The sequence below is a fragment of the Ovis canadensis genome, chromosome 14, assembly GCF_042477335.2.
Source record: "Ovis canadensis isolate MfBH-ARS-UI-01 breed Bighorn chromosome 14, ARS-UI_OviCan_v2, whole genome shotgun sequence".
In the NCBI taxonomy this organism is placed as follows: domain Eukaryota; kingdom Metazoa; phylum Chordata; class Mammalia; order Artiodactyla; family Bovidae; genus Ovis; species Ovis canadensis.
Window position 1 is genome coordinate 61,599,099 of NC_091258.1, and position 15,960 is coordinate 61,615,058.

The following is a 15,960-nucleotide window of genomic DNA, read 5'->3' on the forward strand; positions in this document are numbered from 1 at the left end:
GGCGGAGATCTAACCCCCTTCCTCCGGCAGCTTCCCTCGGGGCCCCAGAAAAGAACAGCGAGGCCAGACAGCTAATCGTTAGTTGTTTTTTGTTTTTAATTCATCTCTAATAAGCAACACCATCTGCCCACCCCCACATAGGAAGTGGGACCAAGAGAGGGGGCCTAGCACCCACTTTCAGAGTTGGAGGCAGAGGCCTGGGAGGCCTTGAGGCTTGGATCTCCCCACTGAGTGTATGGAGGGCACAACCCCCAACCCAGGGTAGGTTAGGTTTCATCTACTTGACCAGGGACCCTTGGGAGCAGTAGAGAGCGTGTGGGCCCTGGGGCTCTTGTCCTGGGACAGTTAGCAGTTTGGAGGTACCCGTGGCCCTGTGAGCAGTTAGAGATTAGGGGGGCTGATCCTCGGCCGTAGGGGTGGTTAGAGGCTGTGGGCTGTTAGAGACAGGCTGCCCAAGCCTCTGCCCCCAAGAATGTTAGAGATTTGCTGAGGTCAGGGGTGCTGGGACACCAGTTTTGGGAGGGAATCGTTAATACATTGAAGAAATGTTCTGAGCTCCCCAGAAAAGAGCTGTAAGTTAGAGGAGGGCCAGGGCTGTTTGGGGCTCAGCGGTCCCAAGGCTGGGGGTCCTGCCTGGGAGACGCAGCGGTCACTGGGGTTTCTCTCCCTCAGTGGTCCTGGGCTCCTCCTTGGTGGGAGGTGGTGGAGAATTCCTGGAGGAAGCTGAAGTAGTGGGGTTGGGGGACCGAGACGCCGACTGGGCATCTATGCTTGCATGCTCCTTCCGAACAAGGTCCTCCAGCTCCTTCTGCAGGGGGCAAAGTTCACAGAGGTCAGAGGTCATCATGTGTCATTGGGTCGGAGGACCTGTGGGAGGGGGATCCAGGGACTGGGCTCGGGGTGAGCTGGGGTGATAGCTCCTCACCTTCCAGCCAAGGAGGTCAGCAAGGGCCAGGCAGCCCTGGTCGCAGTCGCCCAGCCAGGCCACGTCCCTGAGGGCGAGGGAAGAGTTAAAGCTCCCAGGCTTGTCCCAGCACCGGTGGCTCTGCCTGTCCTTTGCCTCCATGCCTTCCCTCCCACCTGGGCCCTGTCCCTCCCAGGCTCCACCTCACCCCGCTGCAGGCCCGGGCCTCACCTGTAGGCCTTCTTGGAGTCAAAGTCCATGCCTCCTCCGAGGGCCATCATCATCCCGAGGAAAGGGTCAGTCTGTGGGGGAGGGGGAGCTCAGAGCACAGACTCCGGAGCCAGGGGGCCTGGGTTTGAATCCCAGCTCTGTGACTTCACTCAAGTGGCCTGGCCTCTCTGAACCTCAGTTTCCTTCTCTGTAGAGTAGGGGTAATCACCACACCCACTCCTAGGATGATGCTATCAGTGGGTTAACACAGAGAAAATGCTGAGCACAGAGTCTGCCACACAGTATGTTTTTTGCCTGCTGGAGGAAACAGCTGTCCCCGGGGGGGAGCCCCTCCTGGGACAGAGGTCACCTCAGTTTGAAAAGAGAGCTGAGACACGGCACAGTGACTCCTGATGGCACCGCTGCTGGCCCGGGGACCAGCGAGCCCAGACTCTTCAGTCACAGGAAGCTAAGGTTCCTGTTTTGGCTTACGTTGCTTTGAGCTGGGGTTCTATCATCCCCTCAAAAGGGTAAATGGGACTTCCTGGCAGGCCAGTGGTTAAGAATCCGCCTGCCAATATAGGGGACATGGGTTCCATTCCTGGTCTGGGAGGATCCCACATGCTGCGGGACGACTAAGCCCGTGTACCCCAACTACTGAGCCCGTACCCTAGAGGCTGCGCTCTGCAACAAGAGAAGCCACCGCAATGCGAAGCCCGCCATGCAATGCAGTTAGAGTAGCCCCTGCTAGCCGCAACTAGAGGGAGCCCAAGAACAGCAACGAAGGCCTACTATAGACAAAAAAGAAGATAAAAAAGGGTGACTGACCCAGAGGCCTGTGGAACCCTGGAGTGGGGGTAGCCTGGAATCTGACCCCGAGGATTCAAGATCCCCAGGTCTGAGCTGAGGGGCCCAGAACACTGGGCTTCCCCAGAAACCTGTCCCCTGGTTCCCGGGGGGCCTGGGGGAGGTGATGTGGGGCTCGTGTGCGGGGGTGGCAGGGTAGGACGAAGAGGACTCACCTGGCCAGTCTTCTCCTTGTTGATGAGCAGGCGCGGGGTAGACAGGGGCGCCCTGGGGGATGGTGATCTGAGTGGTGAGGGCCTGTCACGGCTCCCCCAGCCTCCCAGCAGCCCCCCACAGCCCCAGCCCCCAACCTACTTGCCGATGAGGGACGCGAAGGGCTGCACCTGCAGGGAGGTGCCCATGATGATAAGGAGGTCCACCTTCAGGAAGTCCTACAAAGCGGGAGCGGCCAGTGAGGTCAGCTGCCGGCCCCCGCCCCCGACTGCAAGCCCACCCACAGCTACTTGGGGAAGCCACCTGCCGCAGGGCAGGACCTAGGCTGCCCCCGCATGGGCCGAGACGGGGCGGCCGGGACACTTACTGACTGCATGCAGGAGAAGAAACGCGCTGGGAGGTTCTCGCCGAAGAACACGATATCTGAGGGGGAGACAGATGGACAGACAGACATGGGGACAGAAAGAGATGGTGAAAAAGCAGGGGACAGAGACAGGGAGGGGGAGAGAGAACGGGCAGGAGCAGGAGGAGGACCCCAGGGCTGGGGCGGGAGTGTGGATGGGGCAGTGGGGAATAGGCCAGGGGGCTATGGCACCCCCTCTCCCTAGTCAGGGAGAGAGGGTGACCAGGGTCGGGTGGATGGATGGGGAGCGTGGCCTTCTTGGGAAGGGGTTAGCGGGTGTGCAGGGTCCCAGGCCCCAAGGCTCACCAGGCTTCACTACGCTCTGACATTTCTCACACTTGGGAGTCACCTCGGAGAAGATCTTCTCTGGGCGTGGGGAAGGGGAGGAGGAGGAGGAGGTAAGAGGCTCTGGGTTGGGGCTGCAGCCTGCCCACGCCACCCCCTTCATTGTCAATACAAACACATCTCAGTCATGGAGGAGCCTCCTGGGGCGTTTGCCCTGCCCAGGGAGGACCTCTTCCCAGCACCAGTCCACAGCTATTACATGAAAGAACAAATAAGCAGACACTTGTCCCCAAAAGGGGCAACTGGGTTCCACCAACCCCCAACTTGGGGAATCTGGACTTGGGAGTGAAGTTCTTCCTGTGGGTCTTTTTTTTTTTTTTAATTTATTGATTTTTGGCTGTGCTGGGTCTTCATTGCTACACGGGCTTTCCTCTAGTTTCGGTGAGTGGGGGCTACTTTTTAGTTGTGGCGCATGAGCTTCTCATTGAGGTGGCTTTTCTTGGAGCATGGGTTTTAGGGCGCATGGGCTTCAGTAGTTGAGGCTGCCGGACTCTAGAGCACAGGCTCAATAATTGTGGCGCACACATGGGGCTCAGTTGCTCCACAGCATGTGGGATCTTCCCAGATCAGAGATCAAACCTACGTCTCCTGCACTGGCAGGTGGATTCTTTACCACTGAGCCACCGGGGAAGCCCTTCCCATGGGCCCTTGAGGGCAGCCCTACTTCCATCACGCGTCTGGTCAGAGAGACCTGGTAGGTGCTAGGTCAGGGGCAGAGAGGGAAGAATTATGCAGATAATCCTGGGATGGGGACAAAACCTTAGGTCCAGGTGCTTCCCACTCTTAGGCTCGGGGACAGACCCCCTCTCCTCAACACACACACCATGCTAGGATAATCCTCCTCATTGCTTATTGATCAAAGCTGTAAAGGCCTCTGTCACTTGCAACCCACAGAATCCTTGCTTGTTCATTCAAATATTCACTCATTCCTTCAACAAATATTTATACAGAGCAATGCGTTAAGGTCTGCCATTTACTTTAAAATATTTCTGCATTGACAGCTCATGATATTTTGTGGGCGATGCTTGTGTTACTGCTGGAAGGGACAGATAATGGGGTAATGTTAATTGTACATGACCCCCAGCTGCTTGCACTTGGGCTATTCAGGAACCCTTGCCCCAGGGGCAGTCAGCTGGCATTTTGTCAGAAGGGCTACACTCCCAAAGCCCTACTATCAGCACTGCAGCTGTCCTTGTCCCACATGGACACCAGAGGCTTTGTGAAATCAGCATAAAGAAGGTCAGAAATGGGTTTGCATGGATGAAATAAGTGGCTTCTTAATTAGCACAATGGATATCAGAAATCAACTCTCACTGGCATTCTAGAAATGTGGATTGACTGGGTTTTTCTTCTTCTTCTCTTTTTGGACACTGCCCTCACGTGAACAGGGACAATGACTTTAGCAAGCCCTGGAGTCTCTTCCCTTAGAGACAGCCCCTACCCAAACTTCATACCAGCGTTGTGTGCAGCTTCACATGTCACGGACTCCGCTCACCTGAATCCGGCTAATGGGCTGGCTGAACCCTGTGTCTCTGGGGCATTGTTGTCCAATATGGTGGTTAGAGCCACATGTGGCTTTTACGTTTTAATTAATACAAGCTGAAGAAAGTTAGAGATTCGGCTCCTTGGTCATTTTAGCCACATTATAAGAGCTCAGTTGCCTCATGAGCAGATGGTTGCTGTGTTGGACAGTGAAGATATATATAGAACATGACCCTGACTCCAGAAAGTTCTCTTAGATACTTCTGCTCTCCTTAGAATGTAGTTGTGTTGGCCTGGATGAGGCCTTCATATAAGAAGGGGTCAGAACACCCAAAGGACAAAGGGCTAGGGTTTCATGACCTCATCCAACAGGCTGCATGACCACGTGGAGGCTGGTATACTAACACACGTTGCCGTGTCTGGAGCCTGCATCCATTATACCCTGGCTATGAGATGGGGTTGGGAGCAGAGAACCCCCACTGCCACCTCACATCTTTAGGGGCTGCCATTACCTGCTAAAAAGAGCCGCAGGGACTTCCCTGGGAGTCCAGTGACGGAGACTCCACACTCCCAATGCAGGAGGCCTGGGTTCGATTCCTGGTCAGGGAACTAGATCCCACATGGCCCAACTAAAGACCCCACATGCTATAATAAAGATCAAAGATCCCGCATGCCTCGATTGAAACCTAGCACAGCCAAATACATAAACAAATAAATTTTAAAGAGAGAGAGAGAAAGGAAGAGCTGCAGAACTGCATAGGACAGAGCTGGTGTCTGTGTATGGAGACCCTTTCCCTGGTGCTGAGGGGCAGACAGGGGACGGGAAGCCTGCCCTCGGGGGTAACCTCCAGCCCCTCACCTTTCATCCAGCTCAGTGAGTACTCCTGCCGGCAGCCTGAGCTGATGCAGTGGGACGTGTAGAAGGTGCCGTGGGCCTCCACCAGGTCTTCGGGCTCCAGCCCAGCCACTCGCTCCAGGGTGTCTATGTTCTGGAGGGAGACATGGAGGGGAGCGGGTCAGGAGTGAACCACCTTCCCCTCCCAGGGGTCAGAAGACAGAGCAGGGGACTGCAGCTGAGAGAGGCAAGTGGGATAGGCTGAGAAGAGAGGAGGGGAGAGGCAGGGGTGTATCTAAAACTCTTTGTTTCCCCCGATGGTGCCTCTGAAAAGTAAGTCATGGATGCTTCAAGGCAGGGGCCCAAATTCAAGTGCCTATGAACCCAGGCCACTGCCACCAACCAGCCCTGGTGTTTTTCTGCAAAATCAGGTCATTTTCCTTTCCTTTTGCGGAAAATTTGTTCTGTTAGAACCAGACTCTCTAGTGGCACCGGCCAGAAATTTGGTGAAATAAATGTACCAATCTTCAGTGTCTCTGCTGTAAACACAACCCTCTCAGATCTGGCATCCTTGTGCAGTACCCAACCTGCACAGCTGTCTGTGGCAGGCTTGGCCAGATATTAACACAAATCAATGAATCAGGAAGTTTTTTTGAGTTTTAATTACAGTTTTCCTATTTAACAGTTGGGTTTCTTACTGTGATCTGCTATATAGATAGTATATTAAATTCTTTTCAGACAGAATTACTTTCCTTAGTCAACACACAAGGATATTTGTCTCTTTCACATTTGTGCTTTCTCCAGCCATTTTGGAGCAGCTTTTGTTTGCCCACGAGAAATGCCACTGAGGCAGGTGCTTCTGGAGGACCTAGCGGATGTTACAGAGATGGCCAGGAACGTGCGGTCTACAGCTGACCCAATAAGGTTTCCCAGAGACTCCGTGAACCACTATTCCATTTCCAACTGCCCTCTCTGCTTCCAGTCAGACATCAGTTTATCCCCAAAACATGCAAACAAGAGCCTCTGTTTCCAGACTTTCTGCGGCTTTCCCTTGCCCCAGCCTGGTAGAAATGCTAGTTTTGCCTTTGTTCCTGGACTTAGTTTACCAACTTCCTCACACGCGAGTAAGCAGTGTGTATGCAAATAACTGGGCTTCCCTGGTGCTCGGATGGTAAAGAAGGAGGGAAACCTGGGTTCGATGGCTGGGTGGGGAAGATTCCCCTGGAGAAAGGAATGGCAACCCACTCCAGTATTCTTGCCTGGAGAATCCCATGGACAGAGGAGCCTGGTGGGCTACAGTCCGTGCATGGGATCGCAGAGAGCTGGACATGACTGAGCAACTAACACTACTCACTACTACTCATGCAAATAACTAAATGGCATATCAAAGGACTACCTACGGGCCTCTGTGTTACCTTTTGATGCCCCTTAAGAGAAATTATCTATTTGGTTGCTCCAGGTTGAGGCACGAAGGATCTTTGATCTTCGTTGGTGCATGCAGGGTCTTTGGTTGTGGCATATAGGATTTTGTTCCCTGACCAGGGATAGAACCTAGGCTCCCTGCACTGGGAGCTTGGAGTCAGCCACTGGACCACCAGGGAAGTCCCTCGATGCCACTTTTGATGGGCACCCACAAATAAACAAAAACGAATGCGGCTGGGGAGTTCCCTGGTTGTCCCGTGGTTAGGACTTGGTCCTTTCACTGCCATGGCCTGGGTTCAATCCCTGATTGGGGAACTAAGATCTTACAAGCTGTGAGCACAGCCAAAAAGAAAAAAAGAATGTGCCCAGATTTCCTGAGTGTTCTAGTGGTTAAGCATCTGCTGACGATGCAGGGGACATGAGTTCAATCCCTGGGCTGGGAAGATTCCACATGCCTTGGGGCAACTGAGCCCAAGCATCACAACTACTGAGCCTGTGCTCTAAAGCCCATGCACCACGACTTCTGAAGCCAGCGCATTGAGGAGCCTTGGCACCATAATGAAGAGCGCAACTAGAATGCACTCTTCAACTAGCGTGCAACCAACGAAGGGCAGCCCCTGCTCATGGCAACTAGAGAGAGCCCATATGTAGGAACACAGACTCAGTGCAGCCAAAAAACAAACAAATCTTGAAAAAAAAAATCTATCTTAAAAAAAAAAAAATGATGTGGCTGATCCATATGTACTAGTATGAAGGAATCTCTTCAAGATGTTAGAAGGCCCTGTGTACAAGATGTGGAAAAAGTCAACATATGAATTTTTTTGTTTGCTTGCCTAAGTGTGGACTATTTTCAAAGGAAACCCAAGAAGCAGGCAACAGTAGTGGCCCCCGGGGAGGGAAGCTGGGGCTGGGGAATACGGCCCAAGAGGCTCAGTATAAAGGACAAGCAGCAATGACCGCATGGAGACACAGAGCAGCTGGCGTCTGGCCTCAGTGCCAGGCAGGGAACAGGGTGTGGTGAGGAGGTGGGTCACTCAGCTCTAGTCAACTGCTCCCCCCTCCACCCCCCCTAGAAAGCCACTCAGGGTGCAGCCAGCTCTTCCAGATCTGCAAGAGGAGCCTGAAGTCTGAGTTTTCGTCTGTAATCTCTTTTGATTGTCAAACCTTAGCTCACTTTCGGTTTCAAGACATCATGTCTCTGACTGACATGTTTTTAAAAAGCATGAATTGTGCTTCTCCAGTGGCTCAGTGTTAAAATATTCGTGTGCCGATGCAGATGTGAATTTGATCCCTGGTCTGGAAAGATCCCACATGCGAAGGGACAACTAGGGACAACTGAGCAACTACTGGAGCCCAAACAAAGCCCCTAAAGTCTGTGCTCCACAACAAGAGAAGTCACTGCAACGAGAAGCCCCGGCACGGCAACGAGAGAGCAGCCCCCGCTTGCTGCAACTACAGAAAAGCCTGTGCAGCAAGAAGACCCAGCACAGCCAAAAACAAATAGGCTCCTCCCCTATAAATGGGAGGGGTTTTTTAAAATTAATAAAAAGCATGAAGCTGCTATGTGGCTGAGTATAAGGAAGGGTCTTCTAGATAAGGGCTTAAGGAAAAGAAAGCTGAGTATAAATCCAGTGTATAATGTGAATGCCACAGATATAGATTCAAAAGAGTGGAGATCACAGTGACTTGACTGAAGGAGACAACTGTTCTTCTGTTTGAATGGATCCTTGTGTCTTGAGATAAAAATAGCATCTCTTCAAAAGTGCTACATCGTTACAATTCAGGAAGACCTGAAGACAGCTTGTTGCAGAAAACTGGGTCAATGTCTCAACAAGGGGCTGAGGTTGAAGAAGAGAGTGAGGAGGAGTTGAAAAACAGGATGGTTTCATGAAACATGAGAGTGGAAAAAATGTTTCCACCTGTGTGTAATGTAATGCGCCAGTGTGAATATATATGTAGACTTAAGTCTGTGTGTGAAGTATTCTAAGTAAGGGGAAATGCCACCACATTTCACACTGACCCCAGAACATATTCATGTTGGCTTTCATGTAAAAATACCCTGTAGCTGCTGTGCTTTCATGGTTTGGGGCAGGGGAGGGGAGTGCCTCATATGGAGCTGGGGAGTCAGCCCTCTGAGCATCTGGGATGAACCACGTGGTCCTAGCCCTGTGTTTCTCATGCTGGGACCCCTGTGATCTCCTGGTTTCTCTTGCTCTCCAGCTCGAGTCCAGAAGCCTTAGTGTCTGGCTGTCTATCTGCCTACAGCTCCATGTGACTGTCTAATGGGCATCTCAACCTCGATGTGCCTTCAACCAAACTCCTCCTCTGCCCCCAAGGCCTGCACATCCCACTCTCTCAGTAAAAGACAGCAGGTGCTCAGGCTGAGAGATGTCCAGCCATCCCTGACTCTTCTGCTTCTCTCAAGAACTGTTCATTCAATCCAACAGCAAGCCCTGTTAGTTCCACCTTCAAAACGGGTTCACAAGTCACCCACTTCTCCCCTTGGACAGCCCCCTCCCTGGCCCAGCCTCCATCCTCTCCTGCTTGGACCATCACTGCAGACCCCTTCCTGGCCTCTGTACCCATCCCTACCCCCATTGCTCCCTCCCACAGTCTGACCTCCACATGCGGCCAGAGGGACCCTGTGAACACCTGGGGCAGGTCACGTCTTGGCCCTGTCCAGAGCACTCCTGTGGTTCCATCTCCCACTAGGCAAAGGACAAAGCCCTCCCGGTGGGCCCCAAATGCCCACATGGTCCACCTGTCACCTCCCTGACCTCATCTCCTCTGTGCTTTCCTACTGCTGTCCTCACTCACTCAGATCCAGCTATTTGGACATGCCGAGTGCAGCCTCACCTCAGGACCTTTGCACTGGCTGTTCCCTTTGCTTCTCTCCCTGAGATGATCCCATGGCTCCCTCCCTCCCCTCCTACAGGTCTTTGTTTAAATGTCCCTTTTTTCTGTGAGGCCTTCCCTGACTTATTGTTCACAACAGCACCCTTCTCCCCACTCACACACAGAACTTCCGATTCCCCTTTTCTGCTCAGCCCAGTGCTCCATAGACATCTCAGCATTAATATTAACATTAAGCATTAACATCTCAGACTAGATACTCGACTCATCCTTCTCGTCCACTGTCCCTCCCCACCCTAGTGTCAGCTCCAGGAAGGCAGGGATGTCTGCTCCTTCTGTCTACTGCCTGTACGGCCTGGCAGTTGTTGGCACTCAGTAAACACCAGGACAGAAGCTGACGAACAGGACTGACAGCAGGGCCATGGTGAAGATTTCATGAAATCACACACAGAAGGTGCTTGGCTTCAGGTGAGCTGTTCGTATCATGCCTGAGTGCATTCCATGGGTAAAAGGTCAAGTCTATCCTGACCTGGGGCTCCCCCTCAACCCCTACCAGCCCTAGGTGGGAGTACCTGCCCCCTTTGGAGAATTCTGGACCTGAAACAAAAAGACTTCATCCTCCCCCTGGTGGCAGATTCTGAGGCTGCAGGGTTCAGATTGCCAGGCCAGGAAGAAAATAACAGAACCCCTATTTCTATCCATGGGTTCTCTCTCTATTTTATAAATTTGGGTTCTGAGATGTGAATTAGAGCAGACATGGTATCACTGCTCTAGTAGATCATGTAATTCAACACGTATTTATAAAACACAAGTAGAGACACACTTTCCACTATCGGCTGTGCGAGACCCCAAAGTCTCACCAACTAGGAAGTCAAGAATGTGAGCTGTCCTTACCTGAGGACCTCTCGGTGAGGCCCTCAGCTAAGTGCCTGACATACATAAGCCGTGGCCCCATGGCCCACACAAGGCCTTTGTGCAAATTATAAGAAGGTGCCCCTTTCTTAAGACTCTATAGCCACCAACTGGAAAATTGTCAGGGTGCAGTGACCGTGTTGGGCTTCCCTGATGGCTCAGATGGTAAAGAATCTGCCTGCAACGTGGGAGACCTGGCTTCAATCCCTGGATGGGGAAGATCCCCTGGAGAAGGAAATGGCAACCCACTCCAATATTCTTGCCTGAGAAATCCCATGGACAGAGGAGCCTGGTGGGCTACAGTCCATGGCGTCACAAAGAGTCAGACACGACTGAGCGACTAACACTTTTACGCTTCAGTGATCATGCTAGACCAAGTCACTTCAGATCATCTGATGGAAAACCCAGAAAACTATGGCGCCAAAGGTGTCTGCTCAGAGAAGGGGTCCTTTCTCAGTACTCATGGAGTGGCCCTGAGGGAGGTCACTGCCACGTTACCACAGGCCTGAGAGGGTGAAGTGGTTCTGGCCTCTGCTTTTTTTTCCCCTCCATCCTGTGTGGCATGTGAAATCCTTGTTCCCTGAACAGGGATCAAACCTGTACCCCTGCATTGGAAGCAGCATGGAGTCGTAACCACTGGATTGCCAGGGAAGTCCCTGGCGTCTGTCTCATAGAAAGGGAAACTAAGGCTGAGAGAGGCGACGTGACTGACTGCAAGTCACACAACAGAGAGGCTGCGGCCTGAGCTCTTGACCCCTCCTGCCCGCCCGCTTCCTCCCAGGATGCCCAAGGTCCTACCTACCTGTGTGTAGCAGCGCAGGAGCAGTCCTTTTTCCTTCAGCAGGCGGATGAAGTAGTGGCAGATGGTGGGCTGGAGGGAAGCAAGCACGGCAATGCTGAATGCAGACCGCCCTGTGCCGGGGACTGTTCCAGACCTGTTTCTCCTCATGGAATCTTCACACCATGAGGCACAGACCTTCATTATCCCCATTTCACTGGTAGGGAACTGAGGCTCAGGGAGGGTGACTGGCTGGCCAAAGTCACACAAACTGTGGAGTCGGGGTTAGCACAGAAGCAGCCTGGCTCCAGAGTCTGGGCTCTTACATGTATCATTAGCTCATTTAAGCCTCACAGCATTTCTTTTCATGGACTATTATCTGCTCCATTTTACAGATGGGAAAACTGAGGTCTAAGGACATAAGAGCAGGAAATGAGAGAACAGGACTTGGACTCGGGTAGTCCGGGCCCAAAGCCCACACTGTTTTGCTTTGTTTTTTACTATGCTTCAAGGCTTGCAGGATCTCAGTTTCCTGACCAGGGACTGAACCTGGGCCATGGCAGTGAAAACCCAGAATCCTAACGATTAGGCCACCAGGGCCCATGTATTTAATAGCTGTAGGATATTTGTCTAAAGGGCCCTGAAGGGGTCCTTCCCATGCCTGCTGGCCCCCAATTTTTCCTGTCCCCACTTCCACAAAAAAGAGCTCACCTTGAACTGCCCAGGATAGAGTTCCTTGGCGAGAGCAAAGAAGGGCTCTGGATGCTTCTGTGGGAGAGAGAGCCGGAGGGCAGGTGGGCACCCAGATGCCCCTGGTGAGATGTGAGCAGGAGCCAGGAGGCCCCGTCCACCCCTCATTACTACAGACCTTCCTCCCTGTGTGACACGCACCTTGAAGTAGCTGATTTCAAAGATGGCCTCCGGGTAGGGAAGACGGTATTTCTCCAGGTTGGCGTAGAGGCCCGTGTTTGGGGATCGAAAGTCAGGGATGCCCGCAGCTGGGGGAGGAGGGGTAATCGATAAGGGACTCTGGCCCCTTTTCTTTCACACCCCCCAACACAGCTCCTCCCCAGGCCCTCGCAGGGGCGCCCCAACCAGGAAGTGGCTTTTGGGGGAGGGGAGCACTTACAAGTGGAGATTCCAGCTCCCACCAAACAGATGACCCTGCGACCTGGAGGAGGAGAGTTTAGGCAGCGTGTGCATTTCTCTTTTCCAATTTACATTTGTTTATTGTTGTTTTGAACATCAAACATTCCTCCAAAATATGAACCATTTACCTTAAGAGAGTTGTCTTTGCCATAAATTAAGTACTGAGCTGATGTTTACAATTGATTTTTGACAACTTAAAAAACTTATTAGTGGCACTGCTGTCTAATAATCAGATATATTATCAGAGACTGAATGTAATGATTAAGAAAGTAAAGTTTGAAAAAAAAAGAGCAATGTTTCCCCTTCCCATTCTTTCCTTTTAAGTAATTTCACCTATCACAGTCCCTGAAGCCATTTACTCTGTGCCAGGCCCTGTGGCGAGCACTCCAGATCCCTGAATGGCTCTCCCAGCCATTTCAAGGTGGGTGGTGTTAACATTCCCATTTTACAGATGAGGAAACCAAGGCTTAGACAGGGGAAGGGGTCATACAGTTGACTGAGGGAAGAGCCAGCATGAGGTCAAAGAATCCATTGGTTAAGATTACACCAGTTTAGTAAGATTCATGAAAAGGCCACTTGGAGAGAAATTTCTCCTCCTAGCTAGATCTAGACAAACATAGGAGATCTTCATGAGAGGTAGATCTTAGGGAGAAGGCCAGGAGGGTGTGTTCCCCTGGAAGTGCTGCAGGTTATTGTGAAAAAAAATCTCTGGCCACCTCTTATCTTCTGGACACAATATTGTACAGCCATCTATTTCCAACATATGATACACATTCCTACATCCTATTCCTTCCCTCTATAATCAAATGCATGTTAGCCACCAGAAGTCAATTAATTTTCAAGTGAGTATCCAAGCTGGGCCATTCTCAGCTCACACCCAGTGAGCAGCAGAGTGGATAAGGGCTTCCAATCCCTGCTTTCCTGTGCACCAGCAGAGTTGTGGAGACGGTGGGGCAGGGGTGGGTCTTAGTTTAGATCACCACACTGGGCTTTAGCTTCCTGCTCTGTAAAATGGGCACAATCACTGTACTGGCCTCGTGGGGGCTATTGAGAGAAGGAATTCTCTCCTGTGAAGCTGAGATCAATGCCTAGCACTAATGATTCTTCGAGACACTAGTACTCAACTTCTTCAGACTCATGATTCGTATCCCTATAAGCATTTTGTTCCCCCAATGTCACCCGCTTTTGGAAAAGACGGGAAAATGTGGGAGGGGAGAGGTGGAATCATTTCACAAGCATGCAGGGCTGTGCAGAAATAGCCTGACTGCCTCTCTGCTGGCTGGCTGGCAGCCCTGCCACGCAGCAACCTTGGCATCTGTCAGTCGGCTGATGGACGCACACGAGTGTGAGGGCCTCTGGGGTGTCAGGATGCCATCGGACCAGGCCTGGCAGACCCAGTGGAAGGGAGTGAGTGTGCACTCTCGCCAGCTGTGTAACCTGCCCCAGGTTACAACCTCTCTGTGTCTCAGTTTCCCCTTCTGCCCAGCCGACTCCTCACAGGTCTCCTGTGAAGACCATATGAGGGGACACCTCCCAAGTGCACAGCCCAGTGCCTGGCAAAAGGGGAGAGCCCAATTCATTGTCATTATTTATTACTATCCCCTCACAGGCACCATCAATTATTCTAAAACCCAGGTGCAGGAGGACGGGCGGAATGAAAGCTTTATAGCCACTGCCTGTATTCTCTTTGGGGCCCACCCAAGCCAGAAGATGGGGCTTCCTGAGTAGCTCTGTGGTAAAGAATCCACCTGCCAACGTGGGCGATGAGGGTTTGATCCCTGGGTCAGGAAGATCCCCTGGAGAAGGAAAGGGCAACTGACTCCAATATTCTTGCCTGGGAAATCCTATGGACAGAGGAGCCTGGCAGGCTACAATCTGTGGCATTACAAGAGAGTCAGACATAATTTGACTAAATGACAACAACAAAGGCAGGAGATGGATGAAGGCCATCAGGGTGAGGACCCCCAGGAGAGGGGGGCTCAGTGTCCGGCCTGGCTGCCTGTGGAGAGATGGCAGCAGCCAGAGGACAGGGAAACTGCAGGAGACGTCCTCAACAGAAGGCTGTTCAGGACCCTCAAAGGGTCGATTGTTCTAGTCAAGGACTGCTTAGGGCTCGGTTTCTCAGACTCTGGTGACCTCAACTCGAGGCAAGAAATATAAATTACCCGGTGACCTGGTAAAAAGATCTCTACACCACACCCGGAACAAGCCTCTTATAAGAATCGTCACGGGGCACACTTAGGCAACACTTGCTCTGTTTCAGGCATTTACATCTATGAATTTATGTAATCCTTCTTTATAATCCTGGGGCTTCCCCAGTGGCTCAGACGGTAAAGAGTCTGCCTGCAACGCAGGAGATAAGGGTTTGATCCCTGGCTCGGGAAGATCCCCTGGAGAAGAGCATGGCAACCCACTCCAGTATTCCTGCCCGGAGAATCTCATGGCCAGAGGAGCCTGGCAGGCTACAGTCCATGTGGTCCCAAAGAGAAGGGAGGGAGCCATGGGGATCCCTGGGGGAAGAGTCTATTCCATAATCTTATAAGGTAACTACTATTATTATCATCTTCACTCTAATAAGCAAACCTGACCAATAGAGACATGGTGATTGGTTCGGCGAGTAGGACTGTGACCCAAGCTGGGCCAATAGGAGCCAATCTCTGCTCTTGTGCTTGAACCACTGGGAGAAAGATGCTGTTTTTCAGTGGGAGCTGCTAGGCTGGTGGAACTTGTTTTCACAGCTTCCAGGAGCTCCCAATACAGAGAAGAGCCGAGAAAGGGCTCAGCATAGAAGTTGCTGAATCCAGCCACACTTCAGGATCAACAGTTACAGGATCAACACACTCCCTTTTTGGCACCAGACAGTTTGAGTTGGGTTTCTTGTGACTTGCAGATGTAAGCTGTGAATGGTTTGGGGCTGAGAAGTCATGAGAAGCGGCGGGGTCATGCAGGAAGGGGCCCAGGGCGGGGAACTCACAGCGCTCGCTCTGCATGTAGCGGCTCACTCCTTCCAGGGTTAGTTCGTCTAGGAGTCGCTCCTTCTGGGTGCCCAGGCCCAGAGTCTGGGAGAAGAAATTCCGCAGGAAGTCCACTGCCCAAAGAGAAGAGAGACAGCGGTTGGGTGGGTGTTTGTTCAAGGGGACACAGAGGCCCTGAGTGCCCCTGCCCAGCCCTGGGGTCTCCTGTCTTCCCACGACTAAAGGTTGGATGCCTGGCCAGGCCAGGGATCCTGAAACGCTGCATCTGTTCTTATACACTTTGCATGTCACCCCCGGTGGAGGTGAACACCCGGATCCCTGCCTTAAACTGCCCTCCAGCACCCCCCAGAACCGTGCTCCCAAGGCAGATACTCACTCTCTGCTTCTCCGCCAGCGGCTCCTGCCTCAGTGTCTGAATCTGAATCCTGGAAGGGGTGGAGGTGGGGTGACGAGGCCCCAGAAGTGGGGTTAGGGAGGGGAAGAGGGGATGACACCAGGGTTCCGGGGAAAGGCTGTGGCTGGGAGGTGGGCCCGAGGGAGTGAAGGGCAGCGGGGAGCGTGCTGGGGGCGCGTGTGGGCTATGGGACAGGCCGCCTGTGTTGGAAATCCAACGCGGCCTCCTGTGGGTGACTGCGTTTTTCCTGAGACTCCGCGCTCCTCCTCTCACAAGTG

At 52.4% G+C, this 15,960-nt stretch overlaps 1 protein-coding gene across 4 annotated transcripts in view; it reads right to left on the bottom strand.

The window, feature by feature from the left end:
- Positions 1-78: 78 nt before the first annotated feature.
- The window catches only part of SIRT2 (sirtuin 2), a 19,783-nt gene continuing 3,901 nt past the window's right edge, over positions 79-15,960 (bottom strand). For 2 of the 4 annotated variants that reach the window (XR_011248746.1, XR_011248747.1), the window contains 15 exons: positions 15,665-15,713; positions 15,288-15,401; positions 12,294-12,335; positions 12,056-12,162; positions 11,876-11,932; positions 11,189-11,257; positions 5,224-5,353; positions 2,844-2,903; positions 2,502-2,557; positions 2,276-2,352; positions 2,137-2,188; positions 1,136-1,206; positions 926-992; positions 475-808; positions 79-182 (listed from right to left, as the gene is read on the bottom strand). Coding sequence is in view for 2 of the 4 variants with exons in the window: in XM_069550738.1 (XP_069406839.1) it covers positions 650-808; positions 926-992; positions 1,136-1,206; positions 2,137-2,188; positions 2,276-2,352; positions 2,502-2,557; positions 2,844-2,903; positions 5,224-5,353; positions 11,189-11,257; positions 11,876-11,932; positions 12,056-12,162; positions 12,294-12,335; positions 15,288-15,401; positions 15,665-15,713 (1,110 nt within the window). In the remaining 2 variants the exon portion in view is untranslated. Of the gene's footprint in view, positions 809-925; positions 993-1,135; positions 1,207-2,136; positions 2,189-2,275; positions 2,353-2,501; positions 2,558-2,843; positions 2,904-5,223; positions 5,354-11,188; positions 11,258-11,875; positions 11,933-12,055; positions 12,163-12,293; positions 12,336-15,287; positions 15,402-15,664; positions 15,714-15,960 lie in introns of all 4 variants that reach the window. The other 2 variants (XM_069550738.1, XM_069550737.1) reach the window with 1 other exon arrangement.